Source organism: Meles meles, chromosome 6 (genome assembly GCF_922984935.1).
Source record: "Meles meles chromosome 6, mMelMel3.1 paternal haplotype, whole genome shotgun sequence".
In the NCBI taxonomy this organism is placed as follows: Eukaryota; Metazoa; Chordata; class Mammalia; order Carnivora; family Mustelidae; genus Meles; species Meles meles.
The window spans coordinates 58,891,735-58,915,791 of record NC_060071.1 but is presented as its reverse complement, the minus strand read 5'-3'; the positions used below and the strand labels follow the sequence as shown (position 1 = coordinate 58,915,791).

At 35.4% G+C, this 24,057-nt stretch overlaps 1 protein-coding gene across 1 annotated transcript in view; it reads left to right on the top strand.

Annotated features, from left to right (window-relative positions):
• The window catches only part of AQR (aquarius intron-binding spliceosomal factor), a 99,134-nt gene that overhangs the window by 30,142 nt on the left and 44,935 nt on the right, over positions 1-24,057 (top strand). The window contains exons 10-16 of the mRNA XM_046009156.1: positions 511-575; positions 1,765-1,881; positions 3,317-3,430; positions 5,255-5,358; positions 15,960-16,062; positions 19,128-19,248; positions 22,185-22,326. Coding sequence (XP_045865112.1) covers positions 511-575; positions 1,765-1,881; positions 3,317-3,430; positions 5,255-5,358; positions 15,960-16,062; positions 19,128-19,248; positions 22,185-22,326 — 766 coding nt within the window. The remainder of the gene's footprint in view (positions 1-510; positions 576-1,764; positions 1,882-3,316; positions 3,431-5,254; positions 5,359-15,959; positions 16,063-19,127; positions 19,249-22,184; positions 22,327-24,057) is intronic.

The window sequence follows — 24,057 nt, the reverse complement described above, 5'->3', positions numbered from 1 at the left end:
ATTCCCACTGAGCAGGGAGCCTGATGCCGGGCTCCATCTCAGGACCCTGAGATCATGACCCAAGCTGAAGGCAGACGCTTAACAACTGAGCCACCCAGGCGGCCCTTAGATTGCCTTTTTAGTTCTGTTTTGTTTTAGACTGCCTTTTTAGTTTTTGTATCACTTGGTTTTTTTCAAATCTAGTCATTTAGTACAGGTAATTTTTTATGACTAAGTATTACAAGACATTAGTAGGTCTAAACACTTTAAAAATATTTTTGCAAACCTGATTTTTTTAAATGTGTTTCTGACCCAGGATAGGCTTTTCATTTTCTTACATTTGTAGAGCTAAACATAAGGGTAAGGCCTGCCTTTTTTGAAATATAGGTGGGGTCCTTACTCAGGATCGTGATCCTGTCCTGTAAGAGACAAATGACAGTTTCAGTAACTAAATAACTACCAGTTATAGGATTTAGTACATTGAATGGCCTAAATAAGAAGATTCTAAAATGTTTTCTGTGTTATATCTAGAGCCAGTCACTATGGACAAAGTTCATTACTGTGAAAGATTCATTGAACTTATGATTGACCTAGAGGTAAGAAATGGGCAGTGGCTTTTCTGTTATATCATCTTTAAGGGCATAAGGTTAATCATGTAACTATATGAAATATATGAAATATTTCTTCATTACTGGCCTTAGTTTTTTTTTACCCATTTCTAGGTGTAACAGAGAGAAGAAAGTCAAGCGCAGTTGGCCCTTGAGGTTTTCAAATAGCTGTCAGATAGCTATTGTTTGTAGAAAAAGCTACTATACAGTGTAGTTATTAAACATGAGTCTAGAAATAGCATTTTATTTTTTATCATATTTTAATACCCCATCATAGAGGGTTTTGGTTTTGGCTTTGGTTTTTTTTCCCCCATCATAGAGTTTTAATAGTGGTGAAGTTAGGGGTTTATGTCCATCTCTTTAATAATCTCACTTTTCTAAATGTGCCTAAATATTGTTGATGAAAAAAGATACAGCTGCTATTGTCAATTTTTTAAATTAAGATTCTTAAAGAAGATTTCATGTTATTAGGTGCAAGATTTTGACAGAAAGTTCAGATGCAGAGTTGGTGTAATTCAGATTGAATTCATTTCCTTTCCTTTCCCTCTTTACTGCAGGAAATTGAAAGAAAATCCTTTGTGTTCATTTCTTATCTGGAGAGAGAGGGTGGTTTCTTGACATAAGGATTAGAGTATTGGACTGGCAGCCATTCATGAGATCTTTATTCAGATTCTAGTTCTGCCAGCAACTAATTTATAACCTCTAAGGATCTCGATAACCTCATCTATAAAATGAGGATATTTGGTTAGTTTAGTGGTTTTCACACTGATATCAGTATCTCGGCATTTTCTTGCTGACTGTCACAAGGGGGATATGGGAAGAAGATACGGGGAAAGAAGTCTCCACATATCCCCTTATCCCCAGTCTCTTTTCTTTCAGAGTAGTACCATTTTTAAATTTATACACAATACTTATTGGGATTTCATACAGGATTTTGTTTGAAAACTACTGGGCTGTATATCAGTGAAATTTCTTCCAGTACTGGATTTTATTTTTTTAAACATTGCCACTGAGTTTACTTACAGTATTGATCAGACCCCTTGCTTTGTGCACCGTGACTTTTTGAAACTAGAGGGAACCTTACATGTGATTGATGCTTATGAGCCAAATAGTAGATTTTTTATCTCTAGCTGCAGAGAACATACAGACTTACTGCTATGGTATTTATTTTTTCTAGGCCCTGCTCCCCACAAGGCGCTGGTTTAATACCATCCTGGATGACTCCCACCTTTTGGTTCACTGTTACCTATCCAATCTTGTTCATAGGGAAGAGGATGGCCATCTTTTTTCCCAGGTGAGCATTGCTATATCTGAACTGTCACATAGTTTTCATTTCTAAATTGATCTTTTTTTTGCCATGCAACTAAGAATACCAGTGGATGATATAAAGGAAATTTTGCTAAATATTGAATTGAATAATGTAAATTCCTAATTAGTCATTTTAAAGTAAAATCAAGTCTTAATATAGAAAATGAATGAATTAAGAGCTTTTGTTAATCATACGTGATTTTATTATTGAACTGAATTACGATCTTGGCAATGATAGTAATCACTGTGGAATAGAATAGATAATGAGCGTTAATTTCAAGAGAACTATGCCCTAATCTCATGACTGTCTTTCCATAAGATGATGGTGGCAGAGACAGTTGATAGCATGGTAGTGCTCATTCGCTACCGTGGGTAGAAAAGTATTACTGTTTCACATCTCCTTTTCAGAAGGAAAGTCTTCTAACAAACTTCTAACCTTACGTTTCAATGAGATCATACTTGGAGATACAGTTTTTGTGTGTTTACATTTTCTTTCAGGAATTCTTTTATCTTTTTTTTTTTCCAATTTAGCGCATACAAGCTAGGGGAAAGGAAAAGAAAGAATCTCAAAAAGACTCCCCACTGAGTGCAGAGTCCCACTTGGGGCTCAATCTCACGATCCTGAGATCATGACCTGAGGCAAAACCAAGAGTCGGATGCTTAACTGACTGTAGTAGCCAGGCGCCCCCAGAATTCTTTTATCTTGTATCTGTTTTTTCTCATTCTCTTACTGAATTTCTATCCAGTGATTAGCCACATACATTACAACATACTAAAATTCTCATATCTGATCTTCCATAGATTAGAATTAAGAATAATAAAGATTTGGGGTGAATGCAGCCAGTAGATTCTTGATGCCATTGCTATGAAGGGAGAGCAGGCCTTCATTAGCGGCAGTAACTAGGCCAAAGAAAGGGTTGATGGCCATGGAGACTGATGAGAGGAAACAGTATCTTAACTTTCCTCACCTTGCTATTTTTCCCTAATAGAAGCAGCACACAGAGGAGATTATCTCTAATATGAATTACAAAGCCTTCATTCAGAAAATTCTGTATTTTTAAAGGCATGAGTAAAAGACTTCCGCAGTGATATTTGTTTTTTTTTTCCCTTTAGTATGGCTTCCTTTGATTAGATCCTTAATGTCTGTTCATTATTAGGATTGCAGTTTAAGTTCCTCTCTCTAGAAGTAGACCATGTATATGAAATAGATTTTAACAATTTATTCATTAGACCCATGCTTTATTCTTACACAAATAACACATTTGGATATGTTCTGAAGTGTTTGTTGCAGTGTTTATATTCCATAGTTTTTTAGCACCTCTGAGAAGTTATATGAACTTGTTATTCTTTATAATAGTTTTTGTTCATGGTTTCTTGTTCTTATGTTCACACAGTTTAGTAATATAAATGTATCCTTTCAGCTTTTGGACATGCTTAAGTTCTATACTGGTTTCGAGATTAACGACCAGACTGGAAATGCTCTGACAGAGAATGAGATGACCACAATTCACTATGACAGAATTACTTCTCTACAGGTAACTTGAAATTCACTGTAACCTATGCTTCTGCTCCATCAAGTTCGGTCATAATAATTTAGATTATGTAGTACAGGTTGAAGAAAATACTAATTTTAACAGTGTTTTCATATTGAACTTTTAAAATATTGCTAATTCTAATGAATCCATGGGAAAATGGCTTTCTTCAGTCTTGAGAATCAAGATACTGATACTTGACACTCAAATTTTCTATCAGTTTTTGGACCAACTTGATCCATATACTTACCAGTTTCATTTTATGAAAGAGTATTCCAATACATTGACAAAGTATATGTGAGCATTTTATACGTTTTAAAGATAAATACCCAGAATGGGACTGAAATTTGCCAATACAGTTCAGCTATGTCAACAAAGTACCTTTGTTTTCTGTTACTAATCTCATCTTGCTCTTACACTTTCTGATGGCAGAAAGAAGCTTTTATTTGTCACTTTGAAGAAATTTAGTTCTTTCTGTTTTAAAAGTCTTTTTAGGTAAAGGCTCAGTCAAACTTAAGTTCAAATTGTCTTTCATAATCAATTCCACTATCTCTCAGGGACATTCTGCTCTCCCTCTTCTTTCCCAGAATGGCATCTGGATATGTGGAGGCACTATGAGAGCCTCATTGTTTTGAAGAGGAGTCATCTGCACAGTGTCCTGGCTCAGATGTCTTTTCCTGCTCTTCTCAGAGCAGTAGTGTTTTTGTCCTTCTGCTTCTGCCTTTGAAGTGACCACAGCTGGTGTGGCATGTGGTCTGCTCTCTTGGCACCAGGCAAGGCATGATGGTGGCTCCCGAGGAGCTTGGCTGTCTCTTTGCTAATGAGACTCCAGCCTTGCTCCTGGTGGTTCCAGAGTTCTCCTGAGAGCTGACTTTCATTCATTTCCTAGCTTAAACAGCTCAGTGAGGCTTGGGTTGCAGGTCATTTTGCTATTACCTATAGTAATCTCATGGCATGCTTACCAGTAACTTTGGCAACTTGTGTTACCATCTGCTATGGGGTATGAAAACTTCTGAATCTTCTCTGTGCCACATGGGCATTAAGGAATACTAGGGATATTACTTTATACACTCTTACCCAGTCACTATAATGCTGCTGTTTCTGTTTTCTCGCAGTTTACCACATGGTTGGTTGAGGGTTGTTATCCTGAGAGGTCCTTTCTTTCCAGAGTTCAAAGTAAAAGCACAAACCACTGTGCTTTTGAATTCTCCCTCAAGCTGTCTCTACAGTGGGGATTTCCCTTGGAACCTCTTTTAGTTTTGTTGGGCTAGTTATTCATAATAAAGTGTTGTTTTATTTTTCTCCTTTCTGTCAGTGAAGCTAGCTCTCATGCCTATTTTCATGTTTGTTCAAAATATAGCATTAGAAATAAACTGAACGTTGACTCTTGGTTTTTGCAATCCTGCTGGAATAATTCTAGCTTTTTGCCATTGTATTGAATGCTTCTGGCTAAATATGGCAGAGGCCACATAATGAGAAGCATATAAGAAAGAGAAGTACATTAATATTTTTAAAATATTATTTTTATTTAGTTTCTAAATTATAGTTGATTATATTAATATGTAGGCATTAGTTGGGGCACCTGGGTGGCTCAGTGTGTTAAGCCGCTGCCTTTGGCTCGGGTCATGATCTCAGGGTCCTGGGATCGAGCCCCACATCGGGCTCTCTGCTCTGCAGGGAGCCTGCTTCCTCCTCTCTCTCTGCCTGCCTCTCTGCCTACTTGTGATCTCTCTCTCTGTCAAATAAATAAATAAAATCTTTAAAAAAAAAAAATTAAAAAAAAAATATGTAGGCATTAGTTACTGATTTCTTTTTTCTCTTTTCTAGAGAGCTGCTTTTGCACATTTCCCTGAACTCTATGATTTTGCCCTCTCAAATGTGGCAGAAGTAGATACCCGGGAATCGTTGGTCAAGTTTTTTGGACCTCTTAGGTAAGTTCACATAAAAGGAAAACTGAATTTTAATTCTCTTTTTTGCCTTTAATCATTTTGCACTACTAGGTAATGGAACTTATTGCACCACTTTATTGTCAACTAAAACTAGTGCTTCTCTGTAGCAGTTGGTATCTTTAAGGCACTTAGATATAATTATTGATCATCTGTTTTGGGGGGCAAAATTTATATTTTTCATAACTTAAACATTTTTCCTAAATCATAAATTTTTCTTAGAGTAGAACATAAGACTGGTATTCTTTCAATTATAACATAAAACAGAAACTAGTACATGTTCATATGTGGTATTAGAAGATGAGAAAAATGTGTGTTTAAAATTTATGAAATAGTAATATTCTTTGACACTTAGCTAATACACTTTTTTGAAAATGGTAATAATGCATTTATAGTACATAGGCACTGTACTACGTGTGTAAATAATTCTCAAGACATTCATTTGTGTAAGGAGTAGGTACCATTTTAGAAGTAAGTTCATCAAGACACAGAATTGATAAGTCATTTGCCTAGATCAAATAGCAAGTAAGTGGCAGAGCTAGGATTCCAACATAGGTAAGTCCAATTTCAAACCTAGGCAGTGTAACTTTTAACTGTGCTCTCATATCTCCCCAGTGTCTTTAATTCTTGGGAGAAATTATGTTTAGTTCATTGGGTATTTAAAATGAAACAACTTGGTTTCAACCTGAAAGTTGGTTTGGTTGTTGATTTTCATAAAAAGATTTAATAATGACTTACAATAACACAAAATCAGTTTCATTCTCCTAATGAACTGCATGAAGTTCCATTGGACAGGTGTACCATACTATTTTTTAATCACTCTCCTATCAACAGATCTTTAGTTTGTAAATTTTTGGCCATTACTAATTACTAATTACTAACTACTAATTAACTAATTGCTAATTACTAACAATTCAGTAATGAACAACATTGTTTCTGTATCTATAAAAAAATCTTGGTGCTGATTCCAGAAGGAGTATAGTGACTGGAAGGAGTTATGTATTTAAGATTTGTTATATATTGCTAAATTTCCTTCAAAAATATATATTATATATGTATAGATTTTATATATATATATATCTATATATACATATATATAGATATATATGTATTTTTTTCCCTACCTAGTAGGTACACTAGTCTTTCATTCTTGCCAATCCAAGAGTAAAAGAACCCTCATTGTTTTACTTTGCATTCTGTGATTCTATTGGGGAAATTGAGCATCTTTCTATTTTTCTTGGCTATTTGCATTTCCTCTAACTTTCGTGTTATCTTTTGCTATTTTGTATTTCATTGCTTGTATTGATCTTTTTTTTGAAGAAAGCTTTATGTATTTTGCATGCTAATATTTGGTCTAGTTTGTGTTGTAATTATTTTCTCTCAGTTTTTCACTTTTAAGCTTTATTTTGGTGTATTTTATTACTACAAATGTTTTAAATTTTTTAATCCTCTCTGTCAATCATTTTTTAATAACAGTAACATGGTTTGTGTAGAAGGCCTTTATCACCATAAGATTATAAAATATTATATTTTAAAAACACTTCCATAGATTTTTTTTTATATTCAATTTAGCTGCATAATCCACTTGGGAATTTATTTTCATCCATGATGCTCCTTTATACTCTTGTAAATTATTGAGGATGCCAAAAAAACTTTTTTTAATGTGGATTATAGCCATTATGTTTACTGTATTAGAAATTAAAACTGGAAAATGTTAAATACTTTATTAAAATCAGTTAAAAACCTATTATATGTTAGCACACGTAGTGTTAATGAAAAAGATAATCTCCAAAATTAAAAAAGTATATAGTGAGGAGTGGCATTGTTTTGCATTTTTGCAAATCTTATTTTTTTTAATTTAAATTTTAGTTAACATACAATGTAATATTGATCTATAGAGTAGAATTCAGTGATTCATCACCTCCATACAATAATACCCAGCGCTCATCACAGCAAGTGCCCACCACCCATTTAGCCCATCCCCCACCCATCTCCTTCCATCCACCTGCAGTTTGTTCTCTGTTGTCAAGAGTTGTTTATGGTTTACTTCCCTCTCCGTTTTTTTCTCCCATTCATCTATTTTCTTTCTTAAATTCCACATATAAGTTAAATCATATGATATTTGTCTTTCTCTGACTATTTTATTTAGCATAATATACTCTAGCTCCATCCATGTTGTTGCAAATGGCAAGATTTCATTCTTTCGGATGGCTGAGTAATATTCCATTGTATTTAAATACCACCTCTTCTTTATTCCTCAGTCAGTGGACATTTGGGCTCTCTCCGTAGTTTGGCTGTTGTTGATAATGCTGCAATAAACACTGGGGTGCATGTACCCTTTCCAACCTGTATCTTTGTGTCCTTTGGGTAAATACTTAGTAGTGCAATTGCTGGGTCATAGGGTAGCTCTATTTTTAACTTTTTGAGGAACCTGCAAACTGTTCTCCAGAGTAGCTGCACCAGTTTGCATTCCCACCAACAGTGCAAGAGGGTTCCCTTTCTCAGCATCCTTACTAACACCTGTTGTTTCTTTTATTGTTAATTTTAGCCATTCTGACAGGTGTGGGGGGTATCTCATCATGGTTTTGATTTTTATTTTCCTGGTGATGAGTGATACTGAGCATTTTTTTCATATACCTATTAACTGCATTATTTGTTTTTTGGGTGTTGAGTTTAATAGATTCTTTATAGATTTTAAATACTAACCCTTTATCAGGTATGTCATTTACAAACATCTTCTCTCAATCCATAGGCTGCCTTTTACTTTTGTTGATTGTTTCTTTTGCTGTGCTACAGAAGCTTTTTGTCTTGATGAACTCCCAGTAATTCATTATTGCTTTGGTTTCCCTTGCCTCCAGCAACGGGACTAGTGAGCTATGACTAAGGTCCATAGGTTTCTGCCTATGCTGTCCTCTAGGACTTTGATGCTTTCCTATCTCACAAAAGACAAAAGGTCTTTCGCCATTCTCAATTTATTTTTGTGTGTGGTGTAAGAAAGTAGTCTGGTTTCATTCTTCTGCGTGTTGCTGTCTAGTTTTCCCAGCACCATTTGTTGAAAAGACTGTCTTTTCCATTGGCTGTTCTTCCCTGCTTTGTTGAAGATGACTTCACTATATAGGTGTGGGTCCATTTCTGGATTTCCTGTTCTATTCCATTGATCTGTGCGTCTGTTTTGTGCCAGTAGCATACTGTCTTGAACTACAGTTTTATAATATAGCTTGAAATCTGGAATCGTGATGCCTCCAGTTTTGTTTTTCTTTTTCAGGATTGCTTTGGCTATTCGGGATCTTTTGTAGTTCCATACACATTTTAGAATTGTTTGTTCTAGGTCTGTGAAAAATGCTGATGGTATTTTGATAGGGGTTGTATTAGATGTGTTCATTGCTTTGGGTAGTGTAGAGAGTTTAACAATGTTTTTTCTTCCAATCCATGAGCATGGAATTCTTTTCCATTTCCTTGTGTCCTCTTCAATTTCTTTCATAAGTGTTCTGGAGTTTTCAGAGTACAGATCTTTCATTTCAGAGTACAGATCTTTCACCTCTTTCTTTAGTTAGGTTTATCTCTAGATATCTTACTATTTCCAGTGCAATTTTAAATGGGATCAATTCCTTGATTTCTTTTTCTGCTGCTTTGTTTTTGGTAAATAGAAATGCAGCAGGAGGGGCGCCTGGGTGGCTCAGTGGGTTAAAGCCTCTGCCTTCGGCTAGGGTCATGATCCCAGGGTCCTGGAATCGAGCTCCGCATCGGGCTCTCTGCTCAATGGGGAGCCTGCTCCCCTTCCTCTCTCTTGGCCTGCCTCTCTGCCTGCTTGTGTTCTCTGTCAAATAAATAAAACCTTAAAAAAAAAAAAAAAAAAGAAATGCAGCAGGTTTTTGCACACTGATTTTTTTTTTTTTTTTTTTTTATTTAACAGAGAGGTCACAAGTAGGAGAGAGGCGGGCAGAGAGAGAGGGAGAAACAGGCTCCCCACTGAGCAGAGATCCCAATGCGGGGCTCAATCCCAGGACCCTGAGATCATGACCTGAACCGAAGGCAGAGGTTTAAACCGCTGAGCCACCCAGGCGCCCCTGCACACTGATTTTTTTATCCTGGGACTTTGCTGAATTCATGTATTAGTTCTAGCAGTTTTTTGGTGGAGTCTCTTAGGTTTTCTACATAGAATATGTCATCTGCAAATAGTAAAAGTTTGACTTCTTCTTTGCCATTTTAGATGCCTTTTAGTTCTTGTTGTCTGATTCCTGAGGCTGAGACTTCCAGTACTATGTTAAATAGTAATGATAAGAGTGGATATCTTTTTCTTGTCCCTGAGGTAGGGGAAAGGCTCTCAGTTTTTCCCTATTGAAGATGGTATTAGCTGTGGGTCTTTTGTATGTGGCCTTAATGATGTTGAGATATGTTACAACTATCCCTACTTTGTTGAGGGTTTTTATCAAGAATGAATATTTACTTTGTCAAATGCATCTCTTGACAGGATCATATGGTTCTTATCCTTTCTTTTGTTAATATGGTATATCACATTGATTTGCAAATACTGAACCACCCTTGCAGCCCAGAAATAAATCCCACTTGATTGTGGTGAATTATTCTTTGAATGGACTATTGAATTTAATTTGCCAGTATTTTATTGAGAATTTTTGCACCCATGTTCATCAGGGATACTGGCCTGTAATTCTCCTTTTTAGAGGGGTCTTCATTTGGTTTTGGAATCAAAGTAATGCTGGCTTTGTAGAATGAGTTTGGAAGTTTTCCTTCCATTTCTATTTTTTGGGACAGTTTGAGAAGAATAGGTATTACCTCTTTAAATGTCTGGTAGAATTCCCTTGGGAAGCCATCTGGCCCATGACTTTTATTTGTTTGGAGATTTTTGATTACTGATTAAATTTCTTGGCTGGTTATGGGTCTGTTCAAATTTTCTATTTCTTCCTGTTTCAGTTGTGGTAGTTTATAAGTTTCTAGGAGTGTGTCCATCTCTTCTAGATTGCCCAGTTTGTTGGCATATAATTTTTTATGGTATTCTTTTATACTTGTTTGTTTTTCTGTGGCATTGGTTGTGATCTCTTCTTTGTGATTTTATCTATTTGGGTCATTTCTCTTTTCTTTTTGATAAGTCTGGCTAGGTGTTTATCAGTTTTATTAATTCTTTCAAAGAACCCTCTCTTAGTTTTGTTAATCTGATCTACTTTGTTTCTATATCATTTATTTCTGCTCTAATCTCTTATTATTTCCCTTCTTCTGCTGACTTTAGACTTTACTTGCTGTTCCTTTCTTTTCTTTTAGGTGTAAGGTCAGGTTGTGTATTTGAGACTTTTCTTGCTTCTTGAGGAAGGCCTGTATTGCTACATACTTCCTTCTCAGGACTGCCTTTGCTGCATCCCAAAGGTTTTGGACTGTTCTATTTTCATTTGCTTCCATTTGGTTTTTTGATTCTTTAATTTCTTGGTTAACGCACTCATTTTTAACTGCCACATATTTGAGGTTTTTGCAAATTTTTTCTTGTGGTTGACTACAAGTTTCATAGCAGTGTGGTCTGAAAATGTGCATGATATAATCTCAATTTTTTCATACTTGTTGAGTTACCCAGTATGAGATCTATTCTAGTGATTGTTCCATGTACACTCAAAAAGAATGTGTATGCTGCTGCTTTAGGATGAAATGTTCTGAATATATCCTTTAAGTCCATCCAGTCTAGTGGGTCATTTAAAGCCATTGTTTCCTTGTTGATTTTCTGTAGATCATCTGTCTGTTGCTATAAGTGGGGTATTAAAATCCCCACTATTATTGTATCATTATCAGTGATTTTCTTTATGTTTATTATTTTTTTATTTCATTTCTTAAAATTTAAATTCAGTTAATTAACATATAATGTATTATTGGTTTCAGAGGTAGAGGTCAGTGATATATCAGTCTTATATCATACTCCGTGCTCATTATATTACATGACCTCCTTAATGTCTTTCACCCAGTTACCACATTCCCCACCCCACCTCACTTCCCTCCAGCAACCCTCAGATTGTTTCCTATGATTAAGAGTCACTTACAGTTTGTCTCCCTCTCTGATTTCATCTTGTGTTGTTTTTTTTTTTTAAAGATTTTATTTATTTATTTGACAGACAGAGATCACAAGTAGGCGGAGAGGCAGGCAGAGAGAGAGGAGGAAGCAGGCTCCCTGCTGAGCAGAGAGTCCGATGTGGGGCTCGATCCCACAACGCTGGGATCATGACCTGAGCCGAAGGCAGAGGCTTTAACCACTGAGCCACCCAGGCGCCCCGATTTCATCTTGTTTTATTTTTCCTTCTCTTCCCCATGATCTTTTTTGTTTCTTAAATTCCATATGAATAAGATCATAAGATAATCGTCTTTCTCTGGTTGACTTATTTCGCTAAGCATAATATCCTCTAGTTCCATCCACGTCGTTGCAAATGGCAAGATTTCATTTTGTGATGGCTGAGTAGTATTTCATTCTATATGTATATCACATCTTCTTTATCCATTCATCTGTCAGTGAACATCTAGGCTCTTTCCATAGTCTGGCTATTGTAAACATTGCTGCTCTGAACGTTGGGGTGCAGGTGTCCTTTTGGATAACTACATTTGTATCTTTGGAGTAGATCCCTAGTAGTGTAATTTCTGGTTGTAGGGTAGTTCTATTTTCAACTTTTTGAGGAACCTCTTTATGTTTATTATTAATTGATTTGTATATTTGGGTGTTGGGGGTATAAATATTTACAGTTGTTTGATCTTCTTGATGGATTCACCCCTTAATTATGGTATAATGCCCTTCTTCTCTTGTTACAGATTTTGTTTTAAAATCTAGTTCATCTGATATAAGTATAGCTACTCCAGCTTTCTTTTGATGTGTCTATTAGCATAATAGATGGTTCTCCATACCCTTATTTTCAATCTTCAGGTGTCTTTACGTCTAAAATGAGTCTCTTGTAGGCAGCATATAGATAAGTCTTTTTAAAAGATTTTTTTACTTATTTATTTGACAGAGAGAGAGAGAGATCACAGGTAGGCAGAGAGGCAGGCAGAGAGAGGGGGGAAGCAGGCTCCCTGCCAAGCAGAGAGCCAGATGTGGGGCTCGATCCCAGGACCCTGAGATCATGACCTGAGCCGAAGGCAGCAGATTAACCCACTGAGCCACCCAGGTGCCCCTCTCTGGTCCTTTCTAGTGTTTGTTGCTTTTGGTATTTTTTTCTCCACTCAAAGAGGCCCCATAAAGTTTCTTACAGCGCTGGTTTAGTGGTCGCAAATTCCTTCAGTTTTTGTTCATCTGAGAAACTCTTTTTATCTCTCCTATTCTGAATGACAGCCTTGCTGGATAAAGAATTCTTGGCTGTTTTATTTTCACATTCAGCACATTGAATACATCTTGCCACTCTTTTCTGGCTCACCAATTTCTGTAGATAGATCTGCTGTGAATCTGATCTGGCTAACTTGTAGTTGAAGGATTTTTTCTTCCCCTTGCTGTTTTCAGGTTTCTTTCCTTGTCTATGTATGTTGTAAATTTGATTATGATATGCCTTGGTGATAGTTGACTTTTGTTGAATTTAATAGGAGTTCTCTGTGCTTCTTGGATTTTGATGTCTGTCTCCTTTACCAGATTGGGGAAGTTTTCAGCTATAATTTGTTCAAATAAACCTTCTATCCCATTTTCCTTTGTCTTTATTTTCTGGGACTCCTTCCAAAAGGTGGTTGCCTTTCTACTTGTAGACTGCAGTTTTTGTTCTCTCAGACCTCCAATTGATTTCTTGGGCATTCAGAATGATTTGATAACTAGCCCTGTTCAAGGGATGAGACAAGCTTAGGGTCCCCCTACTTCTCTACCATCTTAACTCCTCCCCCACAAATCTCTTTAATGTCCGGCTTAATCAAAGACCATTGGATTTGTAGATCTGCTTCTGTATTTCATTTATTGTGAGATACTGTTTTGGTTGAAGTAAATGAAGACATTCCCTTATGCAAAAGGGAAATATATTTTAATAGCCTTTTCAAATAATTGTGAATATTTTTCTTTGATACTGTATCACAATTTGACAAGTGGTTATTTCTTAAATGTTAGTTTCAGTGTGGTATCTGAAACCACATTAAGGAAGTCTATACAATTAGAGTGAATTAATTTAAGAAATGACGATATTTGCCTTGCGTATGGATGAGAAGACTCAAGGTATGAATTCTGCCCAAATTGATCCATAGGTGTAACTCAGTTCTAGTTAAAATCCCAGCAGGATATTTTTCTAGAAATTGACAAGCTTATTCAAAAATTAGTATAGAAAGGCAAAGAGACTAGACTAGCCAAAACCATTTTGAAAAAGAACAAAGTTGGAGGATTCCCACTACGTAATTTCAAGACTACCTATATAGCTATAGTAATCAAGACATTTTGTGATACTGAATAAAGGACAGATAGACATATAGATCACTGGAACAGAGTAAAGTTCAGAAATAGACCACACATATATGTTAGTTGATTTCTGACTAAGATACCAAAGCAATTACCTGGAGAAAGGATAGTCTTTTCAACAACGGTGGTAAAACAGTGGGACAGCTATGTACAAAGTATGAAACTTGACACATACTTTGCATCATATACAAAAAATAACTCAGTGAATCATAGACATATTTATCAGAACCAGAACTAATAGGACATATGGAGAATATTTTTGTGACTATGGTTTGTGCAAAGATTTCCATAGACACCAAAGCACAATCCATAAAGAAAAAAAGAATTGATAAATAGGACTTTATCAAAATTTAAAACTTTTACTCTTTAAAAGACTTTTTTCTTTCTTTTTTTGGAAAGACATTGTTAACAGAATGTAAATATAACCCCAGAGTGGGAGAAAATATTGACTAAACACCTGTCTAATGATGCACTAGTATCTGGAAGTCTTAGAACTCAATAATAAGAAAACAATTTAAAAATAGCTAAAGATTTGAACAGATACTCCACCAAAGATGATACATTTCAATAAGGCTACAGAAAGATGCTTAGCATCATTAGTTATTAGAGAAATGCAAATTTAAATCATAATGAGATAACCACTGCATATCTATTAGAATTGTTAAAAAACACGCAGTGTACTGACTTTTGACAAGGATGTGGAACAGCTGGAATTCTCACACATTGCTGATGGAAATTCAAAATGGTAGTGCCTTTTTGGAAAAATGTGGCAGTTTCTTGTAGTTAAGTATGCTTTTACTATACAGTCTAGCATTCTCACAGATACACCCAAATGAAAATTTATGTTCACACAAAAATCTTTGGGGAAATGTATATAGTGGCTTTATAGTTGTCAAAAACAGATACCCTTCAACTGGTGAGTGAATAAACACACTGTGCTACATCTGTATGATGGAATACTACTCAGCAGTAAAAAGGAACCAACTACAAATGCACACAATATGGGTGAATTTAATTGCATTATGCTAAATGAAAGTAACCAGTATCAGATCATAATGTATGATTCCATTTATATGACCTTCTGGGACAAACAAAATTGTAGAGATCAAAAACAGGTTAGTGGTTAGACTGGGATAGTGAGTGAGGGTGATAAAACTATATTTAAGTCATAGAAAGCTGTTTACCTCATGGTGGTGAATGCACATTTTCCAGAATTCCAGTTTTTCACTTGAAAGTTCAAATTTTATCTTTGGTAACAAATACCATCAGTTGTTTTCCTTAAAGTTACTGTTTATTTTGTTCAGATTTGTAAAATTTTTGCCATTAAGTCTGAATAACCATAGTTTGTCATCAGTTCTTTCAAGTAAAAATTGTGTGCAAAATGTATACTTCCCATCTTGTCACACAGAATTTTTTAAAAACAGGTACTCAAGAGTCCAAATTTAATTATATTGATAACTAATGTTAAGTAGCAATTTAATTTTAATTAATAAATTAATTTTGCTACTTCATTAAGGGAATCTTAAATGAAAGTGGCTTTTTTTTTTTAAAAAGATTTTATTTATTTATTTATTTGACTGACAGAGATCACAAGTAGGCAGAGAGGCAGGCAGAGAGAAAGAGCGAGGACGAAGCAGGCTCCCTGCTGAGCAGAGAACCTGAAGCGGGGCTTGATCCCAGGACCCTGGGATCATGACCTGAGTCATAGGCAGAGCCACCCAGGTGCCCCGAAAGTAGTTTTTTTTTTCCTCTCTCTCTCTGCATGTGGCAGTAAGGAATACTATGTCTCTTTATAGTCCTAGTTTGTACCATACTTGGTTGATACGGCCTTCACCCACTCCAGCAGTTTTATCCGCCATTGATTTTCACTGTGTACGTAAAGATAGTGAAAAAACAAACAAGTAATGTCTTAGTATTAATAGAAGAAATATTCTTGCACACGTAGTAGAAAGGTCTCAGGGACCACAGGGGGTTTGCAGAAGACATTTTGAGAACCTGCATTAAGGGGATTAACTTTCATTGCTAATTTTTTTTATTTGCTGCAGTATCATAGGGTTATGTTTGCTAGGGAAGACTTTTTAAGCAGTCTGTAAAATTATTAAGTCTGTAAAATTATGTGTTTCAGAAGTAAAGTAAGGTAAGTTAATAACATATTCTGTTCTGAATATTCCTTATTCTGCAGTTCAAATACACTCCACCAGGTGGCATCATACCTCTGCTTGTTACCAACTCTTCCTAAAAATGAAGACACAACTTTTGATAAAGAATTTCTTCTAGAATTGCTGGTAAATATTAATGTTCTTTAAATTTTCCCTTTCTTAAAGATGTGTGTTAATACAAATTTTTTCCTGGGCTAAAGGTTAAGTAGGTCATTTCTACCTGTTTTACCTATCTATCAGGTTTCTTTTCTTAAGTTTTTTACCTTTTAAAACTGCTTTATGGCATGAATTCATTCCATTCTGTGCAAACATTTTTGAGCAGCTTCTGTGTCAGGCACTGGATTCAGGCATTGGGATACATAGGTAATTGACACCATTCCTGCCTTTTAGAGGTCATAGTTATGCACGCACAGTTAATATGTACTCATTCATATTTATCTAACCATTTATTTTATTTCATTTTATTTTTTTAAAGATTTTATTTATTTGACAAAAAGAAATCACAGGTAGGCAGAGAGGCAGGCAGAGAGGGCGGGAGGGGGGGAAGCAAGCTTCCCGCTTGGCAGAGAGCCCTATGTGGGTCTCGATCCCAGGACCCTGGGATCATAACCTGAGCTGAAGGCACAGGCTTTAACCCACTGAGGCACCCAGGCACCCCTAACCATTTATTTTAAAAGTTACTTAAATATGGTACCTTGAATATTAAGGCATACCTTTATCATTGGAAAACTCAGGAATATTTATAAAAATTAAGTTATCACTGACTTGGTGATTTAAGAATTCTAACGGAGTTTTCAATCATTTTGGGAAATAATGGACTTTAACTCAAACTAATACTTTTTGGGTAAGGGTTTATTTATTTATTTATTTATTATTTATTATTTATTTTTAAAGACTGCATTTATTTAAGAGAGAATACAAGCAGGGGGAATGGCACAGGGAGAGGGAGAGGCAGGCTCCTCTCTGAGCAGGGAGCCCAACTCAGGGCTTAGTCCCTGGTCCCCGAGATCATGACCCAAACCGAAGGCAGATGTTCAACCGACTGAGCCACCCAGGCGCCCCTGTTTATTTTTTTAGTGCAGTTTTAGGTTCACAGAAAAATTGAGGAATAGGAACATATTTTTAGCTTTAGTAAAATAATTCATAAAATGCATGAGTAATTATATCCCACTATGAATATTTAAGTTGTTTGCAGTGTTCACTTTACAAGTAATGATTTGGTCCTGGCTCATGTCTCTTTGTACACGTGTGTGGACATTTAGGAAAGGCACCTAGAAGTGAAATTCTTTGATTGACGCATGTGCTTATTTAAAAGGTGTAAGATTCAGCAATATTATCCTCTGAAAGATGTATGTTCCTACCAACAATGTATTAGAGTGTGTCTCCTTAAGCTCTTACCAGCATTGGATGTTACAAGTCATCCCGATTTCTGCCAGTTGCATGATTTGTGCAAAAAAGAATAGCTTGTTTTAATTTTTTGTTTTCTGTCTGCTGTAGGTTGAGTAGTTTTTTTTAGTTTGTTTTTTATAACTACAGACATAAATTGTGTGGGTGTGTATATGCATTTTTTTACATGTATGGAACGGTCCTGGGCACACAGTTTTGTGATTATATTCTAACCTAATACTTCTAATATGAGGCAAAATACAGTCTCTTATTGTAGAGAAGATGATAATAAGATGATAAGTTTTGGGGATAGTAAGCAGAAGCTATTGGTAGCAACTGTTTTAAGCTTGATAACAGGTGTTTTAGTGCCAATTGGAGTGAAATTCTTGGAGTTTTAACTTAACTCAAGTATGGAAAATACTTCTTTATTGGTATGTTTATTTGTGTGAAGTGCATGTCTTAGGTCACCATCTTTGCCCTCTTTCATTATTTCTGACTACGAGTGCTTTCTAAAAATTCTTTGTCCTATTTTCTGACAATGTGAAATCTTTTCTTATTAAGTCGGTTTTGGGGATTAATAATAAATCCTTACTATAAGAAATGAGGATTTTTTTAAGGAATCTTTCTAGTGGACAAAAGGTTTAAGTATAAGGCTGAGCCTTTGCCTTTTACAGTCTTACAGCTAAGATTTGATCCATGAAATTTAAATATTTATGCCAACAAGAAAACAATTTTAAAAATTTATAGTGCTACAGCATTATCTTTCCTTTCCTCTCTCTCCTGAAGGATTTCCATAGGCTTTGGATTCTTCTAATACCTGAATTATGATAAAGAAGTTGAATTATGTGAATTTTTTAGATGATGTCACACTATTTTCTTTCCTAAAATAATACTCTCTCTACTGAAGAGAACATGACAAATTTTTCACATATATCATTATTTTAACTTGTTAATTAGATAAAAAGCTTATTTCTGTGTTTGAGATAGAGGACTATAATATTAACAATGGAATTCTATATAGAGGTCATAAAGGCAAACTCTGATTTTACAAGGAAAATTGAGGCCATGTGTTTGTGTGTGTGTGTGTTTTGTTTTGTTGTTAAGATTGATTTATTGCGGAGAGAGAGAGAGACCGCATGAGCAAGGCTCGGCGGGTCAGATGGCTGAGGGAGAGGGGAAGCAGACTCCCCACTGAGCACAGAGCCCAACACTCTGTTCTGTCTCCTGTCTTAGAATCATAACCTGAGCTGAAACCAACTCATACACCTAAGTGACTGAACCACCCAGGTGCCCACAGGTTTTTAATAAACAAAATTTTCCAGATTGTTTGATTAGTAGAAGAATGAAAACTATAATCTACTTAGAGCTTAACATTGTTGAATATTAAGGGCTGTGGATTTTAAGGTCTTGGCATGTACCAGGCACTTCAATGCTGTTTCATAGTATTCCGTTTCATTTTCATAAGAAACTTGAGAGGTGAATGGTATATTGTCAGTTTTACTGAAGAAGAAGCTAAGATCAGGGAAGTTGAAGGAATGTGCCCAGTTTTTACATAGCTCATAAATTACAGGGACTTGGTATTGAACTCTGATCTGCCTGATTCTCCAAAGCCCATCATAATTGGTGCCTCTCTCCTCTTTGATTTATGGAGAAAATGGAAAAATGAAAAAAACCCTCTTATAAAGTGATACCATAACTGAAAGACATGAAACTTCTCATTCTGTACTTTATGGTGAATTTCTCCATAAATTATTTTGATTAAAAAAAGATTGCTCTTACTTTCTGCATGATCCTGTTTCTTTTAGGTATCTCGTCATGAACGTCGAATTTCTCAGATTCAGCAGTTGAACCAGATGCCTTTGTATCCAACTGAGAAAATCATATGGGATGAAAATATTGTCCCAACTGAGTACTATTCTGGGGAAGGTATGGCAGAGAAGTACGGAATACACCTGTATCAGGAAGTTTAGTTTAGAATTTATCATATGTAACTGAAAATACCTCTATCTGTTACATGCATTAGGATAATTTTCTGGTACTCTCAAGTTCAGTTTTAAAGCTGGAAACCATTCAGTATTTTGAATGCATAGTATTAAGGATATTTGTTAAATTTAACCATGCCCTAATGTGTATGTGTGCACATGCGAGCACGCTATGCACACATGCTCAGACGTGCACATGTATACGTGTATTGGCATGATATGTTTGTGTGAATACATATATCGTCCTTTATAAAATATGACCATAACATAAAACTATGTTTTAATGAGACCTAATAGTGGAGGAAGTATGGCTGTCAATATGTCACTGTAAAAGGCTTTGTTTTGTTTGGTAGTGTTTTATTTTTCAAAGCCTTTTCTTAGAAGTTCTTTTGAATTTCTTGATAAGCCCACTAATGACCACCAAAAATTGTCAGTACTTGATAATAAACCCTTAGTTTTAATTAAAAATAGTTATTCCCTGGTTTATTTATCTATTTCAACAGATTTGTTCCTAAATGCTTTTGTTTATCCTCTGAGGTTGAGAATTTGCCACAATTGAGTATAGACTGAAATACATTCTGGCATATTTTGAAGGCATATTTCAAAAAAAAAAAAAAAACAAGGAAATTTTTGAACAGTGGCATCATTATGAGAAGTTTGGCTGTTTTGAAGATATCACCAGTGGTAATTTATTTAAAAGAAAAATAGATACTTCAGAGTCATATGCTGAAGCCATAACTTCAGTAAACCCAGTGTACCAAAGTTGTGCTAGATTTCAGAATAGGCAGGCTTCATGTTTTTTTTGTTCTTACAAAGGTCATGCCTTGTTTTTTCACTTTTCTAATTTGTTCATGCTAATAGCATTTATGACCATGCATGTATGAATCTAACTCTTCGTCTAATCAGTTCCTAAAAGGCAAATACCATTTAATATTTTGTCTTATCAGTACAGAGCTTATGTGTCCTTAAACATGTATAGTCTTATATCTAGCTTTTGGTGCTATTCAGTGATGCTGCTCTGAGTTTAAAAATACATTTTGCTTAATATGTAAAGTATTGTTCTTCTTTCCCTCCTATAATTAATGAAGGTTAAGGAAAGTATTTCGGAACAATATTCGTTGCCAAGTGGTTTAACTGTAATAAAGCTGTCTTCAGATATTTGGCTATGTCTTGCCATTGTTCTTTAGTGACCATGATGGCATCGTGTTTTAGGGACTCAATAGTTGATGTTAATGAATAGGCAAGAATCAAAGCTAATGCTGAATGTTTATGCAGACTGTTTCTAGCTCCCAAGAAGAGAAAATAAGTGAAACTGGTACAGATATTTAAAGAAATATAGTTAAGAATTATAAAGAAAATCCTTGTAAAATTTTTGCCCTAATTTTGAGCCTTTAAAAAAAATAAACACAAATATAGAAAGCCACACAACATAAACATAAGGCTTAACAAATTATTATAGGGGAAATAACCACCTTATTGGCTATCCCAGAATCCTCCCATAAGCTCCTTCCTAGTTACTGCTTCTCCCTCCACGTGAAAGTAACCATTTCCTGACTTCTATAGCAATCACTGTATATTTCATCATAGCTTTATCACCGACTTGTGCATCCGTGTATGATAGTCAATCCTGTACATTTTTTAAATGTCTTTTACTTCACAAATGCCCTCTGTATTCCTTCCTTTTCTTTTGAAGAACCTGAGTTGTTTGATCTGTATAGTTTTCCACAGTCTGGTTTTTTCTAATTGACTGCTCAGTGTACAGTTGAGTATGTCTTTCTGCTCATTATTTTTCTTGCAGATTGGCAGCTGAATGCAGAGGCTTGGTCAGGCTGACGTTTTCTCTCTGGCAAAATTCTTGGTGGTGCTGTATTCTTTCATCAAAGGCACTGATTGTCTGGTTGTTTTTGTCTGTGTGATATAAGTAGCTATTGCTGCTTAATGGCTAGATTTGTTAATTCAATGACAGTTGCAAAATGGTCACATTTTAATTCTTTTTTTTTTTTTTTTTTTTAATAAAATTATGCTGTCCAAAGAGACACTTTCCCTCAGCCTCTGGCCTGAAAGACACTGAGTTAGATTATAAGTCAGAATTTGCTAACATAAATGATGTGAAAATTTTTTTCACATTGATGTTTTTACCCTTAGGTTCATTATTGCTTTGGTAAGAATGGATTCAGATGATGAAAATAATATGATTTTCCAGTAAAATGTGTTTATTTTGAGGTTTTGTTTTTTTTTTTATCTTTTTGATATTGCAGCTGAGTGCATACTTGCTTATTATCCAAGGGAAATAGCAGTTACTAAAGATACTAGAAAGAATATTGTTCATTAATATAGTCAGAGAAGGGAAATAACTCCAGAAATAGCATACAGCCAATATCTTATCCTTAAAGTCTAGCCAAAAGGTAGAGATTCAGAACACAATAGCACCCTTTGGAGATAGATTAATATGTTGTAGTATACTAACTAATTAGCTTTCGTGGTAAATTTGTCATGGGCTTAGTTTATGGTCATTATTTACTTCGAGCTTTGCCAAATATATATTAGGGGTAAAGGAAGAATTTTTAAACTACTCGAGACTATATTAATTTTAAGTATCTTCAGCTACTTTTGAGAAGCCTGTTTGTATATGAATCATTAATGCACGATTCTGTGTATTAATGAGTTTTATCCTTCCTTCCCAACTCTTAATAGATAACATTTGTTAACATGGTTTTTCAGTTTCTGTGTGAAAATAAAAATAGAACCTTTTCAAATATGCTATATTTGAGACATCATTAAATTAAACTCTTTACCAAATTTGTAGTACATTTCTTTATACATAGTGCAGTTGTCTAATTAAAAGAGTAATTCATATGTGGATGTTGTTTTCTTTTTCAGGTTGTCTTGCTCTTCCCAAGTTGAATTTGCAGTTTTTGACTCTTCATGATTACCTCTTAAGGAATTTTAATCTCTTCCGCTTAGAATCAACTTACGAAATTAGGCAAGACATCGAGGATAGTGTCAGCAGAATGAAGCCTTGGTAAGTAAATTGGTTCCATTTGTAATGAAGAGGTGCAAACAGTGACTGATACAACCTCTGTCAGAAACCTCATAAGTGTATTTAGAAATAGTATGCCTGGCATGAAGACGCCCTCTAAAACATGAAGTATTTGCTCTTTGAGAAATTCTCTAATGTGGATTAGAGTATATCAAAAGTGCTAAAATATAAAATATGTATCTGGGTACTTGGGGGTGGTGCTGGGGGACTGGGGATAAGGGAGGAGAGGTCTTCTTTCTTAGAGGATGGTAGGGGGAGAAATATAGATGGGAGAGTATGTTGGACATTAGCAAAAGGGTAAAGAGGGAGCGTATGGGCTGACCAGCAGGCCTTTACTAGGACAGGACGGTTTAAGTCCTGGGAGCTTATGATAAAGGGGTCTTCTATGACCCCAGCTGCTCTTGTGGCTATCACCACTATCTCAGTTAGCCTCTCTAAGGATCCTGGCAAGAGATGAGGAGTGCTGCTGAGCTTCACATGGCATTGAATGTTGCATAGTCTTGCCAGGTCCTCCATCCATAGATTACCTTGACTAACCATCAGGATTTACTTTGTGAGCCAGTTGAGTAGGTCTCTTTTTTTGAGGAAGTCTGCTTAAACTCAACTCCCCACTTGCTAGCTCATTTCTGGAATTCTGTTAGCTAAGAAAAAATTTTCATTCTGGTTATTATAGGCAGCTCTGTATTATGAGATTTGTGAAGGTCCATTTTGCTTTTTAGACATGAAATAAATGCCCTTCATTCACTATTTCATTCTACCTATGAAATTGATGAGAATTAGTTATATGTCATAAGTGACTGTGAATCTATAAAATAGATTTTTATTACATTCTGGTCATTATATGACCAGAATTTAAAAAAAAAAAAGCTTAACAAGTTTCTGAATATGAATGGCTTCAGGTATCTTTCAGGCTTCTCTCCTTACTAATTATAGAGAGCTACATGGACAGACACTATGATTATGGTCTATTTTTTTCACTTCCACATTTCATACACAGTTCTATTTTTTAATTCGTTATTATGTGAAAAGTTATTCTGGGTGAGACTATACAACACAACATAAAGTATTTTTGACTTAATAATCAGTTGAGTCAGTAGGCAGGGTAGCACTGTGAGGTTTGTATACTCGCTGGCTGATCATCCCTGCCCACAGCTTTGCTGGAATTATTGCCCATTGTTTGGACCCCGGGGGTGTGCTTGATCAGAAAGCTTCCTTTCAGTTTATGGTTACCTTGGGTTATACATGCTCGGATTCTAAACCTAATTTTGGCCATTCTGCAAACTAGGGATTTATGAACTAGCAGTTTATCAAATAGAATTCACTTACATTTTACTTAAATGCCAAATAAAGCAAAAATATTTAAGAGTTCTTATGGTCTATTAATAAAGGACATTTTTTTAACTTACATTATTTTCTGCTAAGGGAAAAAAATGTCATTTTTCAGAATTAACTTGTGATAATAAATTTTTCTAGATTTTCATTCCTAATTGCCCTTCATTGAAGGCCTTTAAGAATGATGAGATCCAAAAAGAGGCCAAGCTTCTTCTTGTTTTTTGTGTGCTGAAGGTGGAACGTAGGGGCATAAATTTTGGTACTAACGATCACGTATGTATTCAGTCTGCTGAAACCACTGAGCAACATAAGGGAGAATGTACTTACGATGAGCAGAAATCTATCCTTTTTAATTATTCGTGTCATAGGTAGATTTTGTAA